Consider the following 25377-nt stretch of genomic DNA (forward strand, 5'->3'; position numbering starts at 1 on the left):
GCCCGGACGTTGGGTGCTTCTCAGCTGCTTCCGGGGATCTAAGATGGCGGTGGCGCTGTCGCTGCCGCTCGCAGCGGAAGGGTCTCCCTAAGTCATGGCGGACTGAACGGCGGCGGCTCGCCCCGGGGAAACGGGCTACCTCGTCCCATGCCCACCCAGGTTGGATGTGAGGGGAGCGGGGGGGGGAGCGGGGCTCGCCTGGGCCGTGTGTCGCTGCAGGAGGGAGAGGGGAAGGTTTCCGTGGCGGTGGAATGGGCGCTGGTTGCTGGGGGCGAGTTGGGTTGCTAGGGCCGCGCTTGCTGGGTTGGGAGGGGGAGAGGGGGAGAGGGTCCCTCGGCCGCTTAGTGGGGCATCGCCTGCATCTGGGAGCTCCCTGCCTATGGAGATCAAGCAGGCGCCTTTCCCTTCACTCTTTGTGCGACGCCTGCTGAAATAATAATATTAATAGTAAAAATAATAATAAGATTTATACCTCGCCCATCTGGCCGGGTTTCCGCAGCCACTCTGGGCGGCTCCCAACATAATATTAAAAACACGATAAAACATCAGACATTAAAGACTTCCCAATACAGTGGTATATACGCTTCAGGTTACAGACTCCGCTAACCCAGAAATAGTGCTTCAGGTTAAGAACAGTTTCAGGTTAAGAACGGACCTCCAGAACGAATTAAGTACTTAACCCGAGGTACCACTGTATATTGCTTGAAATATGGTGCCTTTCACTTTCTCCCCCCACCCTGTTGTTACTGGTTCAGAATATTGTATGCTGCTCTAAAAGGTTCAGCTGGGGAGATGAAGGTGGTCAGTCTGTGGACTGATAAAAACCATGATTTACACCAGGGGTAGGCAACCTAAGGCCCATGGACCGGATGCGGCCCAATCACCTCAATCCAGCCCACAGACAATCCGGAATCAGCATGTTTTTACATGAGTAGAATGTGTCCTTTTATTTAAAATGCATCTCTGGGTTATTTCTGGGGCATAGGAATTCGGTCATTCCTTGCCCCCCCCCCAATATAGTCCAGCCCACCACATGGTCTGAGGGACAGTGGACCGGCCCACGGCTGAAAAAGGTTGCTGACCCCTGGTTTACACAGCTTTCATTTAAAGGAGGCGGGGGGGGGGGAGCTGTAGGATTTTCTCTGATTCCTTTCCACTCGCTTAGTCCAGTCTAAGATGAGCCACGTGCACAGTTGTTCTTAGTCCTGGTGCAAGAGATCCTTTAAACTGGAGTCGCCAGGGATTCACAGCCATTGTTTGAAAAAGAGACAACAGTTTGGGTGAATTCTCCCATTTGCTCTTTACAGCTTAGCGTCCCGTAAAGGTTTTTCCTTCTCATCTCATACAGCTGAGCATGAAGGTTTGAGTCAGACAGACAGAGGTGGGGGTAACATGAGTCTTGTTTGCAAATGCATTGATTTGTACTTTAAAATGTTTGGGGCCTTTGGGCTTCCTTAGTCGCTTTGTTAGTGAGATTCTCACCCTTGTTTCTGATGGTTCTGCAGTTCTGCTTCCCTGGCGAGGCACATGGAAGTTTCATCCCAACCCCCCACAGAAGACGCAGCCTGCACTGGTCCCAGTTGTTAAATGAATTCCGTGTCACCCACCTCAGTGCAGTACTTAAGCCAGGATGAGCTGCGCCACTCAGACGGAAGGCAACTCTTTAATCCCAGGTCCAGCGGTCAAGGGGGGAACTACCCAGGGCTCTTCCCCGGAGGGGGTGCCGCACGCAGCCAACATAGTGAGCCTGACGAAGTGGACAAGATCAAAAGCAAGCTCTTCTCTGTCTGGAACAATGTGAAATATGGTGAGTCAGACTTACGGTTGTTGCATGGAAATTAAGGGAAATAATCCTCCTCCTTGTTAGTCCACCACTTGACAAGTTTAAATAATGTTTGTGCTTCCTTTAAGAGGGAAAACCCCACCAAAGGTGGCATACAATTAAATTACAGAATCGTACAATTATAAAAATATTAAAAGCTAGAAAAATGAACCATAAACTTCTAGCCCCAATATCCAAAATATAGTAGCAGTTTCTGGTTTTAAGTCAGAACAAAAAGGGGGGTAGTGGTTGGATTCTCTTTTTCAACAATGCATCCTTATCTTAAAAAAATGAACAATTGAAAATTGTTTATTGAGAAAGCTTTGTTAGCTACTAATCATCGATGTCTAAAATCATAAACCACAAATTAAACATGTATGCATCTCAATTGTGTTTTAATCAGGTTTTTAACTTAATGTTTAGTATTTTTTTTTAATATTTTAAATAGACATTTTGAACTATTTTTGTTTTATTGTTTTTAAACCACTTTGAAGATGTTGTTTTTTTGCAATCAAGTGGTATATACATTTTATGGAATTAAATACTAAATTGGCAATGTGCTAGTTTTAGCCTACAGTGACATAGAAGGTATGGCTCTGGGAGTACTCAGTAGAATTATTAGCACTTGGCTTTGTATGGTTTTGGGAGACCCAGGATATCCCCAGATTTCAGTGTCATAAGACTTGTGGGTAGATGTTGTCTTTGAGAATCAAGATGGCCCCAAACTTCAAGACAATTTGTCGCCTGCACTCTTGAGAGGCCTGATTCTCATGTTGCCCTTTGTCTTGTTGTGCCATGAAGTGACTTCCTTTATTTGGCACAACTCGTCGTGCCATGGAGTGACTTCCTTTGTTTGTGCTGCAAGAGCTCCTCTGAAATTCCTCCATATGTTGAGATCTGGAATTCTGCCATGTCCTCTGGGATATGGCAAATCTCCAGGTCTTGCAACAAAAGCATTCATTCATTGACAAAAGGCACTTTCATGCCAAGCTTGCCCCAAATCCCTGTTAGATTTGGAGGCTGAGCACAGGCTTTTGATATGTCAGTATTTGTTTCTGAGATCAGCTGCCAAGTGTGTTTTTACGAAAAGAGCAGAGAGCAAATGTGTGTAGGAGGCTTACACACCTTGAACAAATATGGCTAGCCTTACTGGTCATGGGGTGGGGAAGATAATATGATTTGGAGAGCAGGTTCTACTTCTGTTTTTTGTCATCTTGTCATTAGCCTCTGCTGGACTAATAAAGCTGTCACCTCTTGCATGCTTTTCTGGTTGGTTTGAGAACACCTCCCCTGCCAGCTTCTGCTTCTGCATTAGCTCCTTGAATCATGGCTGTGGAGAGTGAATGTGAGCACAGATCTATCTGGGTTGGTGAAAATGTCCTATTAAATTCTACTTACAACACTGATTGTGTGTTTTGTGTTTACAGATAAGGATTTCGTATCTTACCCCATGGCATTTAAAAACTAATCCAAGAGGCAGGGGTGGGGTTGGAGAGATTTAGTTCTGCTTTCTTTTTGTGTAATGTTTAACTTGATTGCTTTATTCTGGCGGTGGGAGCAGAAATCCACCGTATCTTCCCTCCCTGTATTTTCTCCTGCACTAAGAGCACTTGCTTTGTATGATTCCAGGTAGCTTCTCTTGTCAGGCTTGTCAGGAATGAACAGGGGCAATTTGGATGGGGTTGCTTTTCATCTGTAGTTGAGGGGCTGGAAAAAATAAAACATTTATAGTGCTCTTTCTACACCTGAGCAGTGAGCTTCAGCACATTGTAGAATTCCCCATTGCAGGCACATGCTGGTGAATACTTTATCTGTTCATTTAAGTATTTATAAACCACACTTCTGTAGTAGTAGTAGTAGTAGTAGTAGTAGTAGTAGTAGTAATAATAATAATAATAATAATAATAATAATAATAATAATAATTACAAGCCAGTGTTCACCATACAAAAGATACAATCATAAGAATGTCAATAAAGCATCAGTAAAAACTTCCATAAGTTGTGGTTGGTTAAAAGAAAATTCTCATTTCAAAGGCCTGTCTAAATAACACCAGCTGAGATTTCACAAAGATGTTGCATGTGCAGAACAAGATCTGTTCATGCAGGCTATTCTTGGAGAAATGCTCCCAACTACAGCCATGCATTCATGCACGTGAAGACTGAGGTGAATGGGAGAACGCAAGCTGCAGTAAATAACATTTGAGGGGTGGCTTCTATTTCATTGGTGGATGTTTATTGGTGGAAGGCAACGTCTTAAGCAGAAGTGTGCAGGGAAAGGTGTTCCCTCTGCAGATTGTTATGCAGTCAGGGTGGGTGTGGGGAGTTCTGCCACTGGAGGCCACTGGTTTGGAGGCTAGGTCAAGCCTGGATTTCCATACGAACCCGCAGGAAGGAAGTGGAGGCCCAGTGTTGAATGCCACATGGCTTGTAACAAACCTACCTGTCTCCTTTGCCTCCTGAGGTTGGACGGTCAAGACCAAAACTAATTTCAGCAAGCTTTCCCCAGTCTACCTCTTTGGACACATCTACCGCTTTGAACGTGAAGGTGAGTGGCTTGGGAGGCAGGGTGGAGGGGATTCCCAGAACTTGGGTTCATTTTCGTTTTACGATGGTATTGTGCAGTTCCTTCATGCAACTTCTGCCTGCCTCTTCCTCTGACCCCCAACAAGACACTCTTGATTTGGTGTAAAATCCCTCAGTCGATGACAATGGATGCATTTCTGAAAGAGGCTGCCAATCCTCTTAGCAGTGCAGGAGTACGGATAGGAGATGGCGAATTTGAAGATCAAGGCCAAGAAGTCCTTTCATGCCGGCACTTTGTTGCTTTTCTCTCTCTGCCTCTTCTTTGTCTTGGATAGCCAAGGAGGGATTACAAGCTCATACCTGCCCTTTATTTCCTTAACGTTTGAGATGTATAGCGTTAATTCAATTTGTTCTGGTCCTTATTCATTTATCCTAACTACTTAGATCAGGGTTCCTCAAACTCGGCCCTCCAGATGTTTTTGGCCTACAACTCCCATGATCCCTAGCTAGCAGGACCAGTGGTCAGGGATGATTGGAATTGTAGTCTCAAAACATCTGGAGGGCCGAGGTTGAGGAAGCCTGGCTTAGATGAAGAGGATTATCTTGACAGTACAGCTAGAGAAAGGGGGTGGGGAACTGGATCTGCCAACAGATCCTTTGTGGGCCAGATTTGACAAGTGGACATGGTCACTCACCTGATGATCATCTGATGTCGCAATGACATTAGGGCAATGTTTCATTGGTCCAGCTGTTATTGGACTACAGCTTCCATCATCCCTGACCACAGGTTTGTGAAAAACCGCATTAGGGGACAGGTACTCTGAATTGTCGGGACTTGGTGAGAGCCGTGTTGGGAACTGTCTGACTGCCAGTAGCACAGCCAGCCTAGCCAATGCACAATCAGGACTTTGGGACTCAAATTTGTGCACCGGCAGCTACAGCTCCACCTGCCCATAAGATGTCAGGTGCAGGGCAAGTGAGCATAGTTTGGGGAAAACAGCCTCACAGGCCAAACTGAGACCTGTGCCGGGCCTGAACTCCCCCATCCGTGAGCTAGAGGGTCTCCCTGTAAATATGGCTGGGGGCGTTGTGATGCAAAAAGGAAAGGTTCTGCCTCTGGGCTTGCTTGTGTGCTGCTGTTGGCTGGGCCTCTTCCTGACCGGTCTCTGTTCTGCCTTAACAGAGGATGTGGAGTGCTTTCAGAAGGACTTTGCCTCACGCATCTGGCTAACCTACCGACGGGAATTTCAGCAGTTAGAAGGCACTATGTGGACCACTGACTGTGGCTGGGGCTGCATGCTGCGCAGTGGTCAGATGCTGCTGGCTCAGGGTCTCGTCGTCCATTTCCTTGGCAGAGGTGAGAGGCACCGCTCTGTGCGCCATGTTGTGAGGGGATCCCTCTTGCCCGCCCCATCCCATTCCCCTGTCCCATCTTAAAGCATGCATTCACGCATGCAGGTATCTGCAGTGTGCCCCAGAATCACAGAGCATCCCAAAGAGCCGTCTAGACTGAACAGCCCCTCCTCCCATTGCACCTGACACCCCACCCCAAGATCAATAATTGAAGGAGAGTTGAGCAGTGGAAAAGTTTTTTGCAGAACAAATAGCACTACGAGTTGTGCATAGTTGATTTCACTAGCAAAGCCAAAAGGCTCGGGCCACCAGATTCAACCGCCATCCCAATCAAAATGTAAGGTAAAGGTAAAGGGACCCCTGACCATTAGGTCCAGTCATGACCGACTCTGGGGTTGTGGCGCTCATCTCGCTTTCTTAGCTGAGGGAGCCGGCGTACAGCTTCCGGGTCATGTGGCCAGCATGACTAAGCCGCTTCTGGCGAACCAGAGCAGCGCATGGAAACGCTGTTTACCTTCCCGCTGGAGCGGTACCTATTGATCTACTTGCACTTTGACGTGCTTTCAAACCTCTAGGTTGGCAGGAGCAGGGAACGAGCAACGGGAGCTCACCCCATCACAGGGATTCGAACCGCCGACCTGATCGGCAAGTCCTAGGCTCTGTGGTTTAACCCATAGCGCCACCTGCGTCCTAATCAAAATGTAGGCTATAATTATTTGCAGTCTTGAGCAAGTGAAACGGCCTTGCATTTGGGATGCTTCAGTGTTTGGGTGGTTAATGGGAATGAAGGGTGCCCAAGTCCCTAGCCCGCTTTTTGGTTTTCTGTTCCACTTTTCAGATTGGACCTGGTCAGATGCCCTCTATACCCCCAGTTTGGCGGAGATGGAGCCCATGAAAGCCACCCCTCTGCCCTGTCCCAGCACAGCTAACCTGCGCCAGGTCCCACCTATCCCTACTGACAGGAGCAGGGGACCCTGGGAGCTGCAGGCCCCTAGGCGCACCTGCAGTCCTGATGAACTGGAAAAGGAGCGTTACCACCGGAAGATTATCTCATGGTTTGCTGATCGGCCTCAAGCACCCTTTGGAATTCACCGTTTGGTTGATCTGGGGCACAGTTCAGGGAAGAAAGCAGGGGACTGGTATGGGCCTTCTATTGTAGCCCACATAATCAGGTGAGAGGTGATAAGACACAAGAAATGATTTGACACCCAGGAAATAAGTGGGGGTAGGGGTGTTAGATTTTGGCACATTCTCACCAGGTGTATTTGTGCAATGGGGTGGGCCGAATTGCCAGCTCTGATCAGGAGACCTATATTTGTTGTAAAAGCTCATTTGCCACGTGTTTTTGCCAATTATTGCATGGCTATGCTTAGTGCACCAGACAAATCAAGATGCTCGGCCAACAATATTTAGTGTTTCAAGATTTGGCAGTGCAAAGGCTTTCCAATCTACAGAACATCCAGAACTGGCCTGCCTCTGCTGCCCCATTTTGACTGGGGTGTGGATCATCTCACTGCATATGGCATCAAGGCGATTCAAAGTTTAAGCCATGAGAACAGGCAAAGGTTTTATCTTGTGAATGGGGCTGTGAGACCACAGCGTTAAAATTAAGAGACAAGTCTTGGCCTGCTGCCAAGGTTTGCAATCAAAGGAGAATATGTGTCCCTCCAGAATGTTAAATTGTGTATTTCTGCACTGTGTGTGTATGTGGTCCTGACCCAGAAGTTTCAGCAAAAGGAACAGTCGGTCTTTTCTGCCTCCTTCCTTCCTTCCTTCCTTCCTTCCTTCCTTCCTTCCTTCCTTCCTTCCTTCCTTCCTTCCTGTGTTGATCCAGCAGTGTTTAGTCAGTGGGAGGGGCACAGATTCCAGCCTGCCTCCTGCCTTTGAGTCTTTAGCTCTTTGGCGTTGTTGTTGTTTGTATTGGGGGGGGGGGGTTGAGGGAATTTTGCCAAGCATCAAAAGCAAAGGAGCCCTGAAGCTGACAGATAAGTGCTGCTCCACTTCCTTTCCTGACCTCGGAAGCTAGAAATCTATAGCTTCTTCCTTTTGTCCTCAATCCTCTGGTGGTGGTCTTGCAGTGATGAGGCTGGCTGGAGAGTGGGGTCGGGAGGCAACGCTGTGTCCAACTGAAGTGCACCTTCTCCCCCCTGCAGGAAAGCAGTGGATTGCTGTTCGGAAGCAGGCAACCTGGCGGTGTATGTGTCTCAGGACTGCACAGGTAAAAGGAGCTGAAGGGGGGTGGGGGGTAAGCAGCCCTGCCTGTGGTTCATGAAGCACCTGGGACGTCATAGCCCAGGTAGCTGGGCTGAGATCCCCTTGGCTGCAGGACCTGAAGTCCTTCCTCTGCTGCTTCCCATAGTGTACAAAGATGATGTGGCCAACCTGGCCAATAGAAGCAAAGACAGGACCGCGTGGGACCCTGCTGCCGAATGGAAAGCAGTCATCATTCTGGTGCCCATGCGGCTAGGGGGAGAGACGTTTAACCCCGCCTACGTGGACTGTGTTAAGGTGATTTGGGAATAGGTGTGAGGTGGACTCTGGGACTCAAATGGGCACATCCTTGTTGGAATGCAGGCTGATGCCTCATTCTTCTCCCAAGCCAGGAGCACGACAAGAGAGGCGGACATGGTGGGGAATGCTCTTTAGCTCTATGGGACACGGGTGGCGCTGTGGTCTAAACCACGATCCCCTTGGGCTTGCTGATCAGAAGGTCGCGGTTCGAATCCCCATGGCGGAGTGAGTTCCCTTTGCTGTGTCCCAGCTCCTGCCAACCTAGCAGCTCGAAAGCACGCCAGTGCAAGTAAATAAATAGGTACCACTGTGGCAGGAAGCTAAACAGCATTTCCGTGCACTCTGGTTTCCGTCACGGTGTTCCATTGTGCCAGAAGTTGTTTAGCCATGCTGGCCACATGATCCGGAAAGCTGTCTGGACAAACGCCGGCTCCCTCGTCCTGAAAGCGAGATGAGGGCCGCAACCCCATAGTCGCCTTTAACTGGACCTAACCATCCAGGGGTCCTTTACCTCTTTGGCTCTATGGGATAGAATGAAAATGTAACAGTTCTTTAAGGAGGATTGTGCCCATTCTGTGGAAGGAAGGGTGGGGTGGGAGGTTCCTTTGCTGTGTAACGATGGCCAAGTTGTGTAGCCGCAACAGAGAAATTGCCTCTCATGAATGCAACTATTCGAGAAGAGCAGTGAATTAAACATGTTTGACTACTTGCCTACCCACCCAAGTGCACTTACCAGTTGCATTCCTCTTGCCCTGCGTAACGCTCAAAGTGGGTGGTGGTGTTTGGTGTCTCTCCTGGTCATTCTGCATCAGGGCATACCACAGAGTAGAATCACAGACTCATGGAGTTGGAAGGAACCACCAGGGTCATCTAGTCCAACCCCCTGCAATGCAAGAATCTTTTGCCCAACCTGGGGCTCAAACCGATGACCCTGAGATGAAGAGTATCAAAGAGTATCATGCTCTACCAACTGAGCTATTTGTTTCCTTCTGTCACTGGGCGACCCCTTGGAAAGGGAGCTGGTCGAAGGTGGTGTGATTTAAGTTCCTTTGTTGTGCAGGAACTTCTGAGGCTGGATTTCTGTATTGGGATCATTGGAGGAAAACCAAGGCATTCCCTGTACTTCGTTGGATATCAAGGTAATAGACTTCGTTGCTGAGGTGCAGAAATGTCTGGTCTCCCCTCTCCTCCTCCAGATGTTGGGTTATTATGTGCTGCTTTGCTTTTCCCCAACAAGGGCAGGCACCCCAAATTCTCCACCAAAATGCTTCACCAAAATTGTTTGCATGACATTCATCTATTTCTGTAATTTGCATACATTTTCATCCATACGTGGTCACTCATATGCTCAGCATGGACCAAAATGCAATTGCAGAAGTTACTGAATGTAAGTTAACATGCAGAACGTTGCCATTTTTGTTACTGTCGTTGTTTCAAACATTGGAACTCGAACACCGCAAACCCGGAAGTAGGTGTTCCGGTTTGCGAACTTTGCCTCAGAAGCCAAACGTCTGGTGCGGCTTCTGATTGGCTGCAGGACACTCCTGCAGCCAATCAGAAGCTGTGCCTTGTTTCCAAACGTTTCAGAAGTCAAACAGACTTCCGGAACGTATTCTGTTTGAAAACCAAGGTACGGCTGTAATGATAAGCCAGATTCTCAGCATTCCTTACTGTCAGATTCTGCAAAACGTTGTGATGGGTTTTAAGATGCCAGTTGTGGTGTAGGGCCATCTTGCTACTCAGCTGCCTTTGCAGTCTTAGTTCTTAAAACCAGTGGAAGGAACGCCACCCCCCCTTTCTCTCACCTAGTTATCAGCAGCTCCAAGTGGGCTTACTAGATTATGACCATTGTTTGCTCCTTTAATTTATGATAGCCATTCGTAAACATTTCCTGGTGGTGCACAGTCCCTTCCACCCTCATACCCCCACCACACTCATTCATAAGACAAAATGATGTTGTTGTTTAGTCGTATCCGACTCTTCGTGACCCCATGGACCAACACACACCAGGCACTCCTGTTTTCCACTGCCTCCCGCAGCTTGGTCAAACTCATGCTGGTAGCTTCGAGAACACTGTCCAACCATCTCGTCCTCGATCGTCCCCTTCTCCTTGTTACCTCCATCTTTCCCACCATCAGGGTCTTTTCCAGGGAGTCTTCTCTTCTCATGCGGTGGCCAAAGTATTGGAGCCTCAGCTTCACAATCTGTCCTTCCATAAGACAAGATAGGATCCATAACTGATCTCCCACTTCTCTTGTCTTCCAGATGACACACTTCTGTTCCTGGACCCGCATTATTGCCAGCTCTTTGTGGACACCACTAAGGAGAATTTCCCCCTGGAGGTAGGCACCTCTTAGAGCTCCAGGATGGCATGGGAGCCAGTATATATCATTGCACCTTAGGCACAGCTGTGACAAAATAGTTAACATGGCATCCGGTGTGGGGAGTTTACAGCTTAACTGCAAAAACATAAATGTGTTTTGTCACTAAAAAGTGAGGAAGTATAATAGCCCTTTTAAGAGAAGTATGGTAAAAAGTAAGTAGTCAAAGCAAGAGCTGGTGTTACATTTCTGATGCTTACAGAAGGAACAAAACTGAGCAAGGCATATTTTCATCAGTGGGGAAAAAAAGGCATCTTAATTTTCCCTCAAGGTCAGTTCTGATACTTATGAATTCTCTACATGGAGGAGAAACAGGAGAATCATTGGGTCTATATGCTACAGATGCATTTTTAAAACATGTTTTGAGATGCAGGGTGATATTGAAGGCTTTACTTGTGCAAGATAAATTCTCCACTTGATTTTCCTTCTTGGCTGAGATCAGACAGGACACACACACACACACACCCTGGTTGAACTTCAGGCACTTGGTGAATACTCTCTGAAATTTCAGCAGGCATTTTGAACAAGATTTTCTGACTTCATGGGTGATCTTAACTGATCTTTTGCAACTTCATTGTACACTACTTAGAAGCTACAGTGCTCAGTGGTGTATAAATTGGCGATACTAAATACATAGTCTCTGGGTCACCTTGATGTGAGACAGCTCTGTTTTGCTGTATCCTCTTTTTCCAGTCCTTCCACTGCAACTCACCCCGGAAAACAGCTTTCAGCAAGGTGGATCCCAGCTGCACCATTGGCTTCTACGTCAGCCACAGAAGAGAGTTTGAGGGCCTGTGCGTGGAATTGACACAGGTGAGGGTTATGTTTGCCTTGAGGCAACTCCAAGCCCTGCCAGTGGGGCCAGCTTTGAATTGATGTGTGGATCTGAAAAAACTCAACACTCCTAGGGTTTACTGGGAGCGGGGTTTGCAGAATTCTGAAATGTGGAGATGTTGAGGGTGAGGATCTGGTTGAGGTGATTTGAGGCAATGATGGAAGTACAGTTGTACCTTGGAAGCCGAACGCCTTGGCACTTGTACATTTTTGCTCCTGAATGCTGCAAACCCGGAAGTGAATGTTCCGGTTTGCGAATGTTTTTTGGAACCTGAATGTCTGGTGCTGCTTCCGTGGCTTCTGATTGGCTGCAGGAGCTTCCCTGTTCCCTGTACATGGGAATTGTGAGCTATGTTTTTTCCCCCTCTGATGATAACTGACAGAGAGGAAGATGTGCAAATTCTTTTGTACAGGGGTTCTACCACGAGGTGTAAGATCCCTGTAATTCTTCCCTGTACTTGGACTATCACGAAACAGAGAAGAAATAGACTGTAGCTATATTTTGTTCCGGCATAGAGACCTTCTCATGTTGTCTCTGCCTCAAGTATTCAGATTGTGTCAATTGTCCTCCTTTGTGTCTATTGCAGGTCCTCAATTCTGCGGCTGCCAAAGAGAAATACCCCATGTTCTCCATTGTAGATGGCTGTGCTCAGGACTATGGTTTAGAAGAGCTCTGTTCCCGATTCTCCCAGCAAACGGTGCAAGGGCAGCGGCCCAGCAAGAGGGGCAGGGCGAAAAAGGCAACCACAGAGGATTTTGTCGTCTTATGATCGCTGGCGAGGCAGCCCCAACACCACTGACATATTTATTTTTATTTATGTATATGCCTACGGCAGCCCTCTCCCTTTTTGATCCAGGAGAGAGAGAGAGTCCCTGTGTCACTCTTGCAGTGACTTGTCTTCTGCTACTCCAGCCTGTAGCAGTCAGGTAGCACTCCATGCAAGAGGCTGCAATTGAAATGTCTTGTGGGGGTTACCAAACTCCTCGATCGTTAGGATGCTGCTAAAAGGAAGTCAAGACACTGGAATAAGCCTACAAGAACTTGGGGTCGAGATATTGAGCACTGAAATGACTGTACAATAGCAAGAGCCAAGGCAGTTCGCAGTGAGGAGAGGGAAACCTTTAGCAAGGTGGTTCTGGGTTGATTTTCTAAAAGTAGCTTTCTGTCTATTCGACTGAGAGTTCAAGGCAACTTCATCAACTACACAGAGAACTCAGTCCTGAACTCAGGGCCAGGCTATTAACCTGTGCATTATTGCGCTCAAGTTGAGGTTCTTTGCTACTCTGCTTGTGTGGTTGCTTCTCCCCATCAATTTGTTTCAGTGCACTCCATAGGCCCAGAAAAGAAGAAGGAGGGGCACAGCTTGTCTTGTCTATTTTTTAATTGAGGTGTGCGTATAGAGACAAATCTGTATTCACTTAAATTGAGGGATGAAGACTTTACAAGCTAGAGGTTGTTCACTGCTTAACAGGTGGCTGGGGAAGAACAAAAGAGGCACAAGGCCTGTTTGGTTAATGATGTATTGGGTGGACTTGAATAATTAGTATTATGACATGGTTTCAAAGTGGAGAGGAAGATCTCCCTTTGGAAGGAGGCTAAGGAAGAGTGGAGGGGACAGTTCAGGTTAGTATCAGGGGAGAATAGGATTCCCTACAGAGATGCATCCCTGGGATAGATAGAGCCTTGCATATTGGTTGAGTGGTCTGTGGCAAAAGGGTATTAAACCTGTATACTTTACCCTGGAGACAGTTGCTTGAATTTCTCTTTCCCCTCCCTGCACTTCCTCCTGCCTTATCAGTCTTTCTTCAGCAGCTGCTAGAGCAAAGGTTAGACTGACAACTCTCAGAAGTGGGCTTGGGTGCTCTTCTGCTTTTCTTAACTCAGGTGTGTTTGTGGTCAGCTAGGTTTGCTGTGTGGATGACTCTGCTGGCAACCCAGACTCCCCCCTTCAGAGGCAACACTCCTCCTTCCAGATCTGTTTGATGAATAAAAGCTCTGCTCCAACAGGTGTACTTTTACGGTGTAGCTTTTCATTGACCTGGCTACGACTCGGGAACCAGTTTACTGGCAAAAATCCTTGCTTCTCCAAACCAGAGACCTGGTCCAAACCCCTGATCTTGTAGTGGCCAGTTAGATGACCATAAACAGGATACAAGCCAGCAGTGGAGCTAGGTGCTTGGACACCCGGAACGTCGCACATGCTGTGCACCCAGGGGTGGGGCGAGCCACCCACGGGGGCAGATCGGTGCGGCAGCAATCCGCCCGGGGGATTTTGTCACACACACACCCAGGATGACACCTGGGGCGGACCGTCCCCCCTTCCTACGCCTCTGGTACAAGCACAACAGCCACTCCCCTGCCCCTTCAAATTCCCAGCCTGTAGAGTTCAGACCATGACCAAACTCGAGGTACCTTCAAAGCAAATAATTGGCTATATTACCTGTTGTCAGGGGTTTAGGAGCAGAGGCACGGGCAAGGGAGGAGACAGAGAGCGAAGGGGAGGAGGCAGAAGAAAAGATGAGTGATGACGACGACCCGAGATCTCCCAGTCTTTCCAGTGAATCAGAGGATTCACAGAAAGGAGCACCAGTGGCCAGGGCTAGGGGGGCACCCCAGGAAGATAGAGCCAGAGGGGACTCAGGGGGGAGCAGCTGGAAATCGGGACCAGCGTCACCGCCAGGAAGCAGGGAAGAGAAAGGGAGCCAGGGGGGAAGCGCTGGCAGCTCACCACAGGAGGGAGGGCATGAGTCAGGAGTGGCCACGCCTCCATCGGGGAGCGAAGAAACGGTTAAGAGGAAAGTGGAAGGTTGGGCGCGCGCGCCAAGTTCAAATGCAGAGGAAGGCGGCGCAGTAAGCAGCCCCGAAAGGGAACCAGGTCCTAAAGCCCGGCGCAAGGAGGCAGGAGGGTCCGGGTCAGCGTCAGAAGAATCCCGGAAGGAAGAAGCCCCGGGGGGTAGAGGGACCCAGAGGAGGACAGTCAGGCGGAAAAGGTGGAGCAAGGCTAGGATATTAAGTTGGTGCACACGGGGCGGAGACTCAGACGGAGCTTCGCCGATCTAGCTACTAGACGTAGAGTTTGCGCGCAGCAGCGTGAGAATGGAAACTGTAATTCAATAAAGACTTTTACTTAATGATCGCTGGCTAGCGTGATCCTCTGTGAGCTAGGATCTTCAAGCAGCTCTGACAGTAAGCTCCGTCTCCTCATTGTGGGCATCTACAGCCTCGAGGAGGGGAGAGAAACAGGTGCCTACTAGCGAGCTCACGAACGGCAGACGACATGACGGCTGAGCAGCAGATAGAGGACCTCAGAAAAGCAGTGGCACAACTGAACGCCGAGGTTCTCGCATCCAGGAAGAGAGAGGAGGAGGCAGCTGCCGCCTGCAGGGATCTCCAGGTCAGGTTAGACGTGCTGACAAAGCAGACACCCCGGCAGGAGGGAATTGGGTTGGCGAGACGGACAGGCGGGCTAGTCTCTCACTTCGATGGGAACCTGCAACAGTATCCCAACTTTAGAGCCGACGTACTGTGCGCACTGCAACTGCTGCATAAAGACTTTAGAGATGAACAAGAGAGAGTGGGGTTCATCATGTCCCATCTGCATGGGGATGCGAAAGCATGGCTACGCAATTTATGGAGAGATAAGGATCCGGCGCTCCAGAATGCGGATGCCTTTATTAAAGCGATGGATGGGTGCTTTTTATCAAGTATTGACGTGGATCTTGCACGGAAGGAGGTGCATGGGCTGCGACAAGGGAGGGCCAGCGTCAGGCAGTATCATGCCCGCTTTTTCGCCTTGGTCAGTGCCCTGGAATGGGACAGAGATTCGGCTCCGGTAAGAGACCTCTTTTGGGAGGGGCTGCACAACTCGATTAAAGATGAGATCGCGAGGGGGGAGAGACCCCGAACCACCCAGGAGGTCGTTCAGAGGGCACTGGCAGTGGGGGTGAGGCTGGAAGGACGTCCGTGGAGCAGGGAAGAAGGGCGTGGAGGGCGCGAACCAGCCGGGGGCCCCTCCTTCCTTCCCAGAGAAGCAGCGCGGGCGCAATCCACGCCTCCGCCAGGAGGAGGAGCCGAACCTATGGAGGTTGGAGGTGCAAGGGCTCAGTCAGCAACCAGAGCCCTAGCACCGGCAGCAGTGAAAGCGAAGCCTCCTAGAGGGAACAGGAAGTGTTACGTCTGTGAGGAACCAGGGCATATGGCAAAAGAGTGTCCCCAGAGGCCCCACAAGCTCACTGCAGCCTCGGCAATGGTGACTGCAGCAACGCAGCAAGCAGGACCACAGCAGGGAAACGACGCAGTCTGGCTGGAGGAAGAGGCCCTGGGGCCCAGCCAGACGTGTTAGTGACGCAGTCCCCAGAGATTTTACAGCCCGTGAACCCCCTCCCGCCCAAACCAGTAGTGAGGCTCACAGCATCTCTCCAGCTGCCCAATGGAATCACCATAGACGTGCCAATCACCATCGACTCCGGCAGCAATGCGGACTTTATAGGACAGGACTTTGTCGACAGGCACGCTGTGCAGTTGCTGCCGGCCACACTGCCCCTGCAGGTTGTCACGGTGGATGGCAGGGAGCTGCTCGGGGGGCAAGTGGTGAAGCAGACGCCACCAATGGTGATGCGACTTGGGAATCACAGAGAAATCATCAGCTTCAACGTCACTCAACTATCTGACACGCCCGTTGTATTGGGCATGAGTTGGCTGGACAAGCACAGCCCAACGATGGCTTGGTACCAGAGGCAGCTGACCTTCGGCTCTTCCTTTTGTGCTGAACACTGCATAGTGCCCAGGCAGGAAGGAGAGGAAGAGGAGTCACAGCTGCTGCTAGGCACGTTGCAAGCGATTCCCCACAAGTACGCTGAATTTTTGGAAGTTTTCTGCGAGAAGGAGGCAGACAGGCTACCCCCTCACAGACCATATGACTGCAAGATTGACCTGCTGCCGGGGGCGGCGCTGCCTAAAGGGAAACTGTATTCCATGTCAGAGGACGAACTGCAAGAACTCAAGGAGTTCATTGATCATAATTTGCAGCGCGGCTTCATCCGGGAGTCCAAGGCAGTGGGGGGCAGTCCCGTATTCTTTGTTAAGAAGCGGGACACGCCCCAAAAGAGACTCGTAGTGGATTACAGGATTTTGAACAGTGTGACTAGGCCATCGGACTTCCCCATGCCCCGAATTGACGACCTCCTCGCGAAGGTACGGAACGGCAGAGTGTTCACCAAGTTGGACCTGCGGGGGGCGTACAACCTCATTCGCATGCGGGAGGGTGATGAGTGGAAGACAGCCATGTTCACGCCCCTGGGGACCTACGAATATAGGGTTATGCCTTTTGGATTGCAAAATGGCTCCCACGTTTTTCAAGCATTTATGCATCACGTGTTGGCGGGACTGCTCTACAAGACGTGCGTCTGTTTCTTAGATGACATCCTGATCTTTTCGGAGTCGCAGCAGGAGCATGACAAGCACGTCAAGGAAGTGCTGAGCAGGCTAAAGCAACATAGGCTCTACGCCAAGCTGGAGAAGTGCCAATTTGACGTGACGGAGGTGGATTTTCTGGGCTACAAGCTGTCTGACAAGGGGCTCGCCATGGACAGCGCCAAGGTTCGAGCGGTGTTGGATTGGAAGAGCCCGCGCAACCGGAAGGAGGTCCAACGGTTTGTCGGCTTTGCGAACTTCTATCGCAAGTTTATCAAGGGCTTCGCGATGCAGACGGCGGCCATCACTGACACGCTTAGCTCCAAGAAAAAGAAGTTCATTTGGACAGAGCAGGCGGAGCAGTCCTTTCAGGCACTCAAGCGTCTCTTCGCGTCGGAAGAGCAGCTGCTTCATGTCAACCCCAGCAAGCCGATGAGGGTGGAGACAGACGCTTCGGACAGAGCCGTGGGGGCGGTTCTGCTGCAGAAAGACCCGCAGGGGGTGTGGCGACCGGGAGCGTTTTACTCCAGGAAGCTCAGCAAGTCCGAGCAGAACTACACCATATGGGACAGGGAGTTGCTGGCAATTCATGCAGCGTTCAAGGCGTGGAGGCACTTTCTGATCGGCGCCAAGCACACGGTGCAGGTTTGCACGGACCACAAGAATCTAGAGCACTGGCGCACGGCACAGTTCCTGAACCAGAGGCAGATACGTTGGGCTGAGTTCTTTGCGAACTTCGACTTCCGAATAGAGTATGTCCCGGGGGACACCAACATCATGGCAGACGCTCTCTCCCGTAAGCCACAGTATCTGGAGGACGCAACACCAGCGGCCGCCATGCACATCTTCGCACCGACAGTGTGGGCGTGCGCCGCGGCGACCGTGGACCTAGAGGCGGTACGGCGAGCGTTGCAGGGGGACTCCTTCGCACAAGCAAAGATGGCAGAGGTGCAAAGGGGCAAGGCAGCGGCCGACGGTTTCCAGCTAAGAGATGGATTGCTCATCCGTAAAGGAGCCATCTACGTGCCGGGAGACGAACTTCGAGCCAAGGTGCTGCAGCAGCTGCACGACGCGCCCACGGCCGGGCACTTTGGCAAGGAGAAGACGGTGGAATTAGTAGCCAGGGATTTCTGGTGGCCTGGAATGAGAGGGGAGGTCGCAGACTACGTGGCGAGGTGTGACACCTGCCAGAGGGCCAAACCAGTGCACAAACCGCCGGCCGGACTGTTGGAGCCGCTGCAAACTCCGGTAGAACCTTGGGAAAGGGTGGCCCTGGACTTTGTCACGGATCTGCCCAGCTCAAGGGGCAAGACGGCAGTGCTGGTGGTGGTGGACCTGTTTTCCAAGATGGCGCATTTCATTCCGTGTGCTAAGGTGGCCACGGCGGAGCAAACCGCCAAACTGTTCATAGACCACGTGTTCAAGGTTCACGGTCTGCCACGGTCTATTCTGTCCGACCGCGGGCGGCAGTTCATCTCGAACTTCTGGCAGAAGCTGATGGGCTTCCTGAACGTCAAGATCAACCTGGCGTCGGCGCGACACCCGCAGACCAACGGGCAAGCGGAGCGGGTCAATGCCATCATGCAGCAGTACCTGAGATGTTATGCAAATCAACAGCCTGCGACGTGGGTGGATTACCTGCCGCTTGCAGAGTTCGCCTACAACAACACGAAGCACGTATCCACGGGGGTCACGCCGTTCTTCGCCAACAACGGGAGGCACCCCAGAACCTTCCCGGGACTGGAAAGAATGGGGGAGGGGGAGCCGCAGACAGCAGATGCGTTCGCGTCGGAGCTGCAGGAAGTCCACGATCAGCTAAGGCGCCACCTGGAGCTGGCCAAGCACGCATACAAGGTACACGCAGACAAGCACAGAAGGGTTGGAGAAGAGCTCCACGTGGGAGACTGGGTTTGGTTAGCGGCCCACGCAGTGCCGGCCAGGTCGTTGGCCAAGAAGAAACTAGGGCATAAACAACTGGGGCCCTACCAAGTCGAAGAGCAGGTCAACCCGGTAGCTTTCAGACTGGCACTTCCGGAGGGTTCCAGAATGCATCCGGTATTCCACAGATCGGTGCTCACTCCCTACAAGGCACCGCACAGGTTCCAGGACCCCGGAACGGCGCCGAGTCCGGCCAGAGACAGAACAGGACACGCGGGAGCGGCACAGAAGGAACGCATCAACGAAGTCACGGAGATTTTGGACTCCAGATGGGGGGAAGAGGGGGTAGAATACTTTCTCGCCAAGGAGGGCACCCCGGCCAGTGCGAACAGCTGGGTGCCGGGATACGCCTTAGACGAACCTCTGCTCAAAGACGAGTTTCATGCCCTCTTCCCACATAGACCTATGCCAGCAGACTTTTTCGACGACTGGCTTTTCACACCCACGCTTTCGGCCAGCACGTTCCGGGGGTTCGACTCGGACGAGGAACCAACGCGAGACGTCCGTTCCCCGGAGGGGTCACCCTCGGGATCTGTCTCAGAACCCTCGTATTGGTGGGACGATAGGCCAGAGGAGCAGTTCCGCAGAAAGTGGCTGGACTGCTCAGGACGAGCAACGCCGCCAGGAGGAAGTGAGGGAGAGACGGACATGGACATTTTCGGGGACGACCCTGGTTTCGAGCACGGCGGCACAGAGATGGAAACGGAGGTGACCGTCGTCGACGAGAGCAGGGAGGAAGTCCCGGAAGAGTTCAGATGGAGGCCCGCCACGGGAAGCGACCGATATCCGACGTTCGTCCCTTTGCAACAGCAGCCCCCAGCTCCAGCACCGGAAGGAGGGGAGGGGGGAATGGGGGGCTTCGAGGGGGGGATGGATGTCAGGGGTTTAGGAGCAGAGGCACGGGCAAGGGAGGAGACAGAGAGCGAAGGGGAGGAGGCAGAAGAAAAGATGAGTGATGACGACGACCCGAGATCTCCCAGTCTTTCCAGTGAATCAGAGGATTCACAGAAAGGAGCACCAGTGGCCAGGGCTAGGGGGGCACCCCAGGAAGATAGAGCCAGAGGGGACTCAGGGGGGAGCAGCTGGAAATCGGGACCAGCGTCACCGCCAGGAAGCAGGGAAGAGAAAGGGAGCCAGGGGGGAAGCGCTGGCAGCTCACCACAGGAGGGAGGGCATGAGTCAGGAGTGGCCACGCCTCCATCGGGGAGCGAAGAAACGGTTAAGAGGAAAGTGGAAGGTTGGGCGCGCGCGCCAAGTTCAAATGCAGAGGAAGGCGGCGCAGTAAGCAGCCCCGAAAGGGAACCAGGTCCTAAAGCCCGGCGCAAGGAGGCAGGAGGGTCCGGGTCAGCGTCAGAAGAATCCCGGAAGGAAGAAGCCCCGGGGGGTAGAGGGACCCAGAGGAGGACAGTCAGGCGGAAAAGGTGGAGCAAGGCTAGGATATTAAGTTGGTGCACACGGGGCGGAGACTCAGACGGAGCTTCGCCGATCTAGCTACTAGACGTAGAGTTTGCGCGCAGCAGCGTGAGAATGGAAACTGTAATTCAATAAAGACTTTTACTTAATGATCGCTGGCTAGCGTGATCCTCTGTGAGCTAGGATCTTCAAGCAGCTCTGACACCTGTGAAAGAAAAAAGCTCTTTGGCTACTTGCCTCCATATTAGGGTAGTTCATAGACCGCAGCTGAAGTCTGCAATGAAGAAATGTTTACGTCAAGTTGTACTCAACATAGCACTAAGGTGAACATTCTCTCCCACCCATGGTGCCAGTTTGGGAACAGCATGGGACATGCTAGTGCAGAAGCCTAATTGAATCCTGCCCCTTGTTCGGTTCCTAATGGGATCGACTCCTTGTAATCAGAAATACCATTAAGAGGAGCCTCAAGATCTCCTCCTACTCATAGACTTTGCCCATCTTCCTGAATGCACTTCTTTGTCCTTGAAAGTTCTCCGAGGCAGGCAAGCCAATCGCTTTGGAATTGGCATGATGGTCCCTTCCTTTCTGAATCTAGGTGAATAGGCTGGGAAAACAACGAGGAAGCAAATGCACTGCATCACAGGCTGGATTGTAGGTGATAAGAGTTTGGACATAAACATTAGAACTTCAGATTTTTCACAGTTAGCTTCTGTGCTGGTGAACAAGAGACTAGTGTTAAAGGGTTCTTAACCAGAGGTGTCAGAAGACGACTTCAAATCAGTGGTTCTCAAACTTTTTTCCTCTGGGCCACACTTTCAGAATAAAAATTTGCTTGCAGCACTCCAATTTTTTAATTGATAAAAAATACATTGGAAAACAAAAATAGACAACTACTAGCAGTGCTTGATTTATAACATAGAACACAACTACTTTTATAATATGATCATGGGACATCCAGGGAGTATAAAACAATGCAGCTACATAATAACATGAATATAATATAATATAATGATAAACAAGCCTCTTACAAATGTCCCTCATGTAGGTATACAAACTCAATCAGAGGCGTGAGCTTGCTTTTGTCAGGTAATCATTTGTCAGGTAATCTCAATTGAGACAAACATCAGCACAAAGAAGCCTTTCTCTTTTCTGATCTTTCATATCTGAAAATCCCTGTTCACGACAGTATGCCATGGAGAATTGTAGAAGAATAGCCAATTCTCTTTGGTCATCCGAGAGAGGCTTGGATGCTGTCTCTGTATAGCAGGGCACTAGATTGAAATGGATCGAGTGTTTTATCCAGGAGAATCTTTGACATTTGCTTAGTTGTAGAGTCTACAACTAATCCAGAATGTGGCAGCTAGACTGGTGGTTGGAAGTGTCCGCCAGGACCATAAAACACTGGTCCTGAAAAACCTACAGTACATTGGCTCCCAGGACATTTCCGAGCAAAATTCAAAGTGTTGGTGTTGACCTTTAAATCCCTAAATGGCCTCGGCCCAGTATACCTGATGGAGCATCTCCACCCCCATCATTCAGCCTGGACACTGAGATCCAGCTCCAAGGGCCTTCTGGCCATTCCCTACCTGCAATAAGTGAAGCTACAGGGAACCAGGCAGAGGGCCTTCTCGGTAGTGGCATCCAACCTGTGGAACACCCCTCCCATCAGATATCAAGTAGCTATATAACCTTTAGAAAGCAGTCCTGTCTAGGGAAGCTTTTTGTAATGATATATTATGTTTTTATATAGGCTGGAAGCTGCCCAAAGTTGCTCAGGCAACCCAGTCAGATGGGTGGGGTATAATTGTTGTGTTTAAGTCAGAAAGGATCCCTAGGATCATTTAGTCCAAACCCCTGCAATGCAGGAATCGCACCCAAGAGAACCAATAGAAAACAAATGAGTAAGACAGCTGAGGTCAAGGGATAGAGAGGAGAGCAGGATTGCACCCAATATCCCCCAAATAATAGCCAGGAACCCACTAAGGGCGCATGTCCCTCCCATATTGCCTGTAATAGAGGTAAGCGTGATACTGGAGCTCAGGCAGGATGATGCGGAAGCAGCCGTTGTACTGGGCATAGGTGAGGTTCTGTTTGAGGCTGTAGCCCAGAATGGTGACACTGCCCGGCTGCCAAGGCCGCAGCTCATCCGTCATGCGCTCAGGTCCTACAGGCTCCCCTGACAGGCACCTGGCCCCCGTCTCCCTGAGCAGCGCATGGAAGGCGTCCAACTCCCTCTTCATGCGCATGTAGCCATAGCGCTCCACCTTGTGCCAGAAAACGCCCTGGAAAAACCTGTAGATCTGCATGTCCAACCAGTTCCAGGCCTGGATCTTCTGCACCAGCGCCTTGGGCAGAGGCTCGCCCTCTTTGTGGCGCACGTTGAGCCTGACGTACACCAGCTCTTCCATGTCCAGCCCAAGCAGCTCTCTCGCCAGGAGGAGCGACTCGTCAAAGTGCTCCGCGATCATCACCAGCTGAAAAGTCCGATTCAGCCTTTCCAGCTCTCCCAGCCACCGGCCGCTCGGCGCTTCTTCCTGACTGGCATTCAGGCCTAGGTCAAAGGCCATGGGGTTTTTGGCCAGCCCGTTGCTGGCATCCCTGGCATCGTAGTAGCGAGCCGACGCCTCCAGGAAAGCCATCAGCGGCCTGGAGTGGTTGGCCAACATCTGGAAGGCAGGCACGACGTTGAGGTAGTAGTGGAAGACGGACTCGAACATTTGAACGGGGTGGCGCAGGATCGTGAGGAAGATGCTGTGTGGCGGCATGACCGCCTGGACTTCGCCAACCGCCAGCCGCATATGGCTGCAGAGAAGGTTGAAATGGGTGGCCCCGGTGGGGAGGTCCTCCACAAACGTCCTGGAGAAGGCCTCTGGGTAGGCAAACTGGTAGGAATAGAGGGGGAAGGCCACGGTCAGGTTCCGCCGCTCCCCAGCCCGGAAGAGGATGTTCTGCACCGTGCTGCCGCCTGTTTTGTGGGTCTTCAGAAAGACAACATTAAGGCCCACCGGCTCTTCCAAGCCCGTCTTCCCCTGCGGCTGCTGAACAGCCAGAGAGCGAGTGGATGCGTTTCTCCGATGCGGACTCAGCAGTTCTTCTGCAGGGCTGATCCGCAATATTTCTCTGCAAGGTGAGGTTTTAAAAAAGGTAAAGGACCCATGTGTTAAACCACAGAGGCTAGGACTTGCCAATCAGAAGGTCGGCGGTTCAAATCCCCGTGACAGGGTGAGCTCCCGTTGCTCGGTCCCAGTTCCTGCCAACCTAGCAGTTCGAAAGCACGTCAAAGTGCAAGTAGATAAATAGGTATCGATCCGGCAGGAAGGTAAACGGCGTTTCCGTGCGCTGCTCTGGTTCGCCAGAAGCAGCTTAGTCATGCTGGCCACATGACCCGGAAGCTGTACACCGGCTCCCTCAGCCAATAAAGCGAGATGAACGCTGCAACCCCAGAGTCGGTCACGACTGGACCTAATGGTCAGGGGTCCCTTTACCTTTACCTTTAAAGGACCCCTGGACGGTTAAGTCCAGTCAAGGCCGACTATGGGGTTGCGGTGCTCATTTCGCTTTCAGGCCAAGGGAGCCGGTGTTTGTCAAAGACAGCTTTCCGGGTCATGTGGCCAGCATGACTAAACCGCTTCTGGCGCAACAGGACACTGTGACGGAAGCTAGAGTGCACGGAAACATCGTTGGATGGCCACAGGCTTCCTACCACTGATCCACTGAGTATCTAGAAGTTGGAAGCTGGGTAAACTGGGTTACACATGAAGAAATTGCTCCTGACAGCAAGCTGCTATTGCTGTCCTCCACAGACAGAAATCTGAGCCCAGGAACAGAGCTGGCGTGAACTACAGTGCTCTCCAGTAGTTCACTAGTAAAGGTAAATGGCCCCTGGACGGTTAAGTCCAGTCAAAGGGGACTATGGGATTGCCGCACTCATCTCGCTTTCAGGCTGAGGGAGCGGTGTTTGTCCACAGACAGCTTTCCTGGTCATGTGGCCAACATGACTAAACAGCTTCAGGCGCAACAGAGCACTGTGAAGGAAACCAAAGCGCACGGAAATGCCTTTTACCTTCCCGCTGCAGCAGTACCTATTTATCTACTTGCACTGCTAGGTTGGCAGGTGCTGGGACAGAGCAACAGGCGCTCACCCCATTGCACAGATTTGAACTGACGACCTTCTGATCAGCAAGCCCAAGAGGCTCAGTGGTTTAGATCGCAGTGCCACCCACAAGAGTGCCACAGCAAGAGGCCACAGCAGCACAGCTTGGGGTAGGGATCTTTGGGGTATTAGGATATTTTTGTAATCATCTGTCTAGTCGCTTTAAGGATAATGTATAAATAGGACCAGCCTTGGGATTACTTTACACTACTCTGCCCCTCGGTGATGGCCGAATGGCCAAACTCCTTGCTGTACATACCAGAAATGATCTGAAGTTTGTCTTGAGTGGGTTAGAGAGAAAACTTTAAAATGGAAAGCGTAATGCTGGTGATCAACACAGTGGCGTAGCTTCAAGCTCTGGCACCAGGGGGGCGGAGAGCAGGCGGGGGCGGGGTGGCACGCGTACCGGGGGCGTGGTGCGTGTCCGGGGGTGTGGCACGCCGCCTGCAGAGGCGTGGCGCCCAGCAGGGACAGGGGAGCCACGATGGCACCCCACCAGGATCGCGCTGCCAGAGGCAGTGCGCTCCCCCCGCACTCCTCTTCCTCCACCAGTGAATCAACAAAAGAGGTTTAAAGACTCTCTCAAGGCAAATCTAAGAAAATGTATAAACACCAACAACTGGGAAACACCGGCCTGCAAGCGCTCCAATTGGAGAACAGCCTTTACCAAAGGTGTCATGGGCTTTGAAGACGCTCAAACTCAGGACAAAAGGGAGAAACGTGCTAAGAGGAAGGCACGCTTGGCAAACCCTCACCGTGATCGACTCCCACCCAGAAACCTATGTCCCCACTGTGGAAGGACGTGTGGATCCAGAATTGAGCTCCACAGTCACTTATGGACTCATTGTTAAACCCGTGTTCATGGAAGACAATCTTACTCTGCTACAAATGATCGCCAAAGAAAGATAGAGAGAAAATGTTTCTGGCTACTAGGTCAGGACTGAACAATGTCACGTGTTACAGTTCTGTGCTCTGCTAGTAACTGGGAAATGCCTTCAGGAGGGTGTGTGCTAAATGCTCATAAACTGGTAGTCCC

General features: G+C 51.0%; 2 protein-coding genes across 2 annotated transcripts in view; one reads left to right on the plus strand and one right to left on the minus strand.

Annotated features, from left to right (window-relative positions):
• On the plus strand, nt 1–13437 carry ATG4D (autophagy related 4D cysteine peptidase). The gene is made up of 11 exons (XM_081176645.1): nt 1–159; nt 1506–1807; nt 4284–4367; nt 5529–5702; nt 6537–6870; nt 7852–7916; nt 8058–8206; nt 9270–9348; nt 10475–10551; nt 11284–11403; nt 12012–13437. Exons 2-11 carry the CDS (start codon nt 1588–1590, stop codon nt 12192–12194), a joined length of 1485 nt encoding a protein of 494 aa, XP_081032771.1. The 5' UTR covers nt 1–159; nt 1506–1587; the 3' UTR covers nt 12195–13437.
• LOC308576789 (galactose-3-O-sulfotransferase 3-like) overlaps nt 13184–25377 on the minus strand; it is a 17417-nt gene continuing 5223 nt past the window's right edge. The window contains exons 2-3 of the mRNA XM_081176727.1: nt 20394–23308; nt 13184–13865 (exon numbers count right to left, since the gene is read on the minus strand). Of these exons, the coding sequence (XP_081032853.1) occupies nt 22168–23308 (1141 nt within the window). The 3' untranslated portion in view covers nt 13184–13865; nt 20394–22167. The remainder of the gene's footprint in view (nt 13866–20393; nt 23309–25377) is intronic.

The sequence above is a fragment of the Podarcis bocagei genome (assembly GCF_964188305.1).
Source record: "Podarcis bocagei genome assembly, chromosome: 17".
NCBI classification, from domain to species: domain Eukaryota; kingdom Metazoa; phylum Chordata; class Lepidosauria; order Squamata; family Lacertidae; genus Podarcis; species Podarcis bocagei.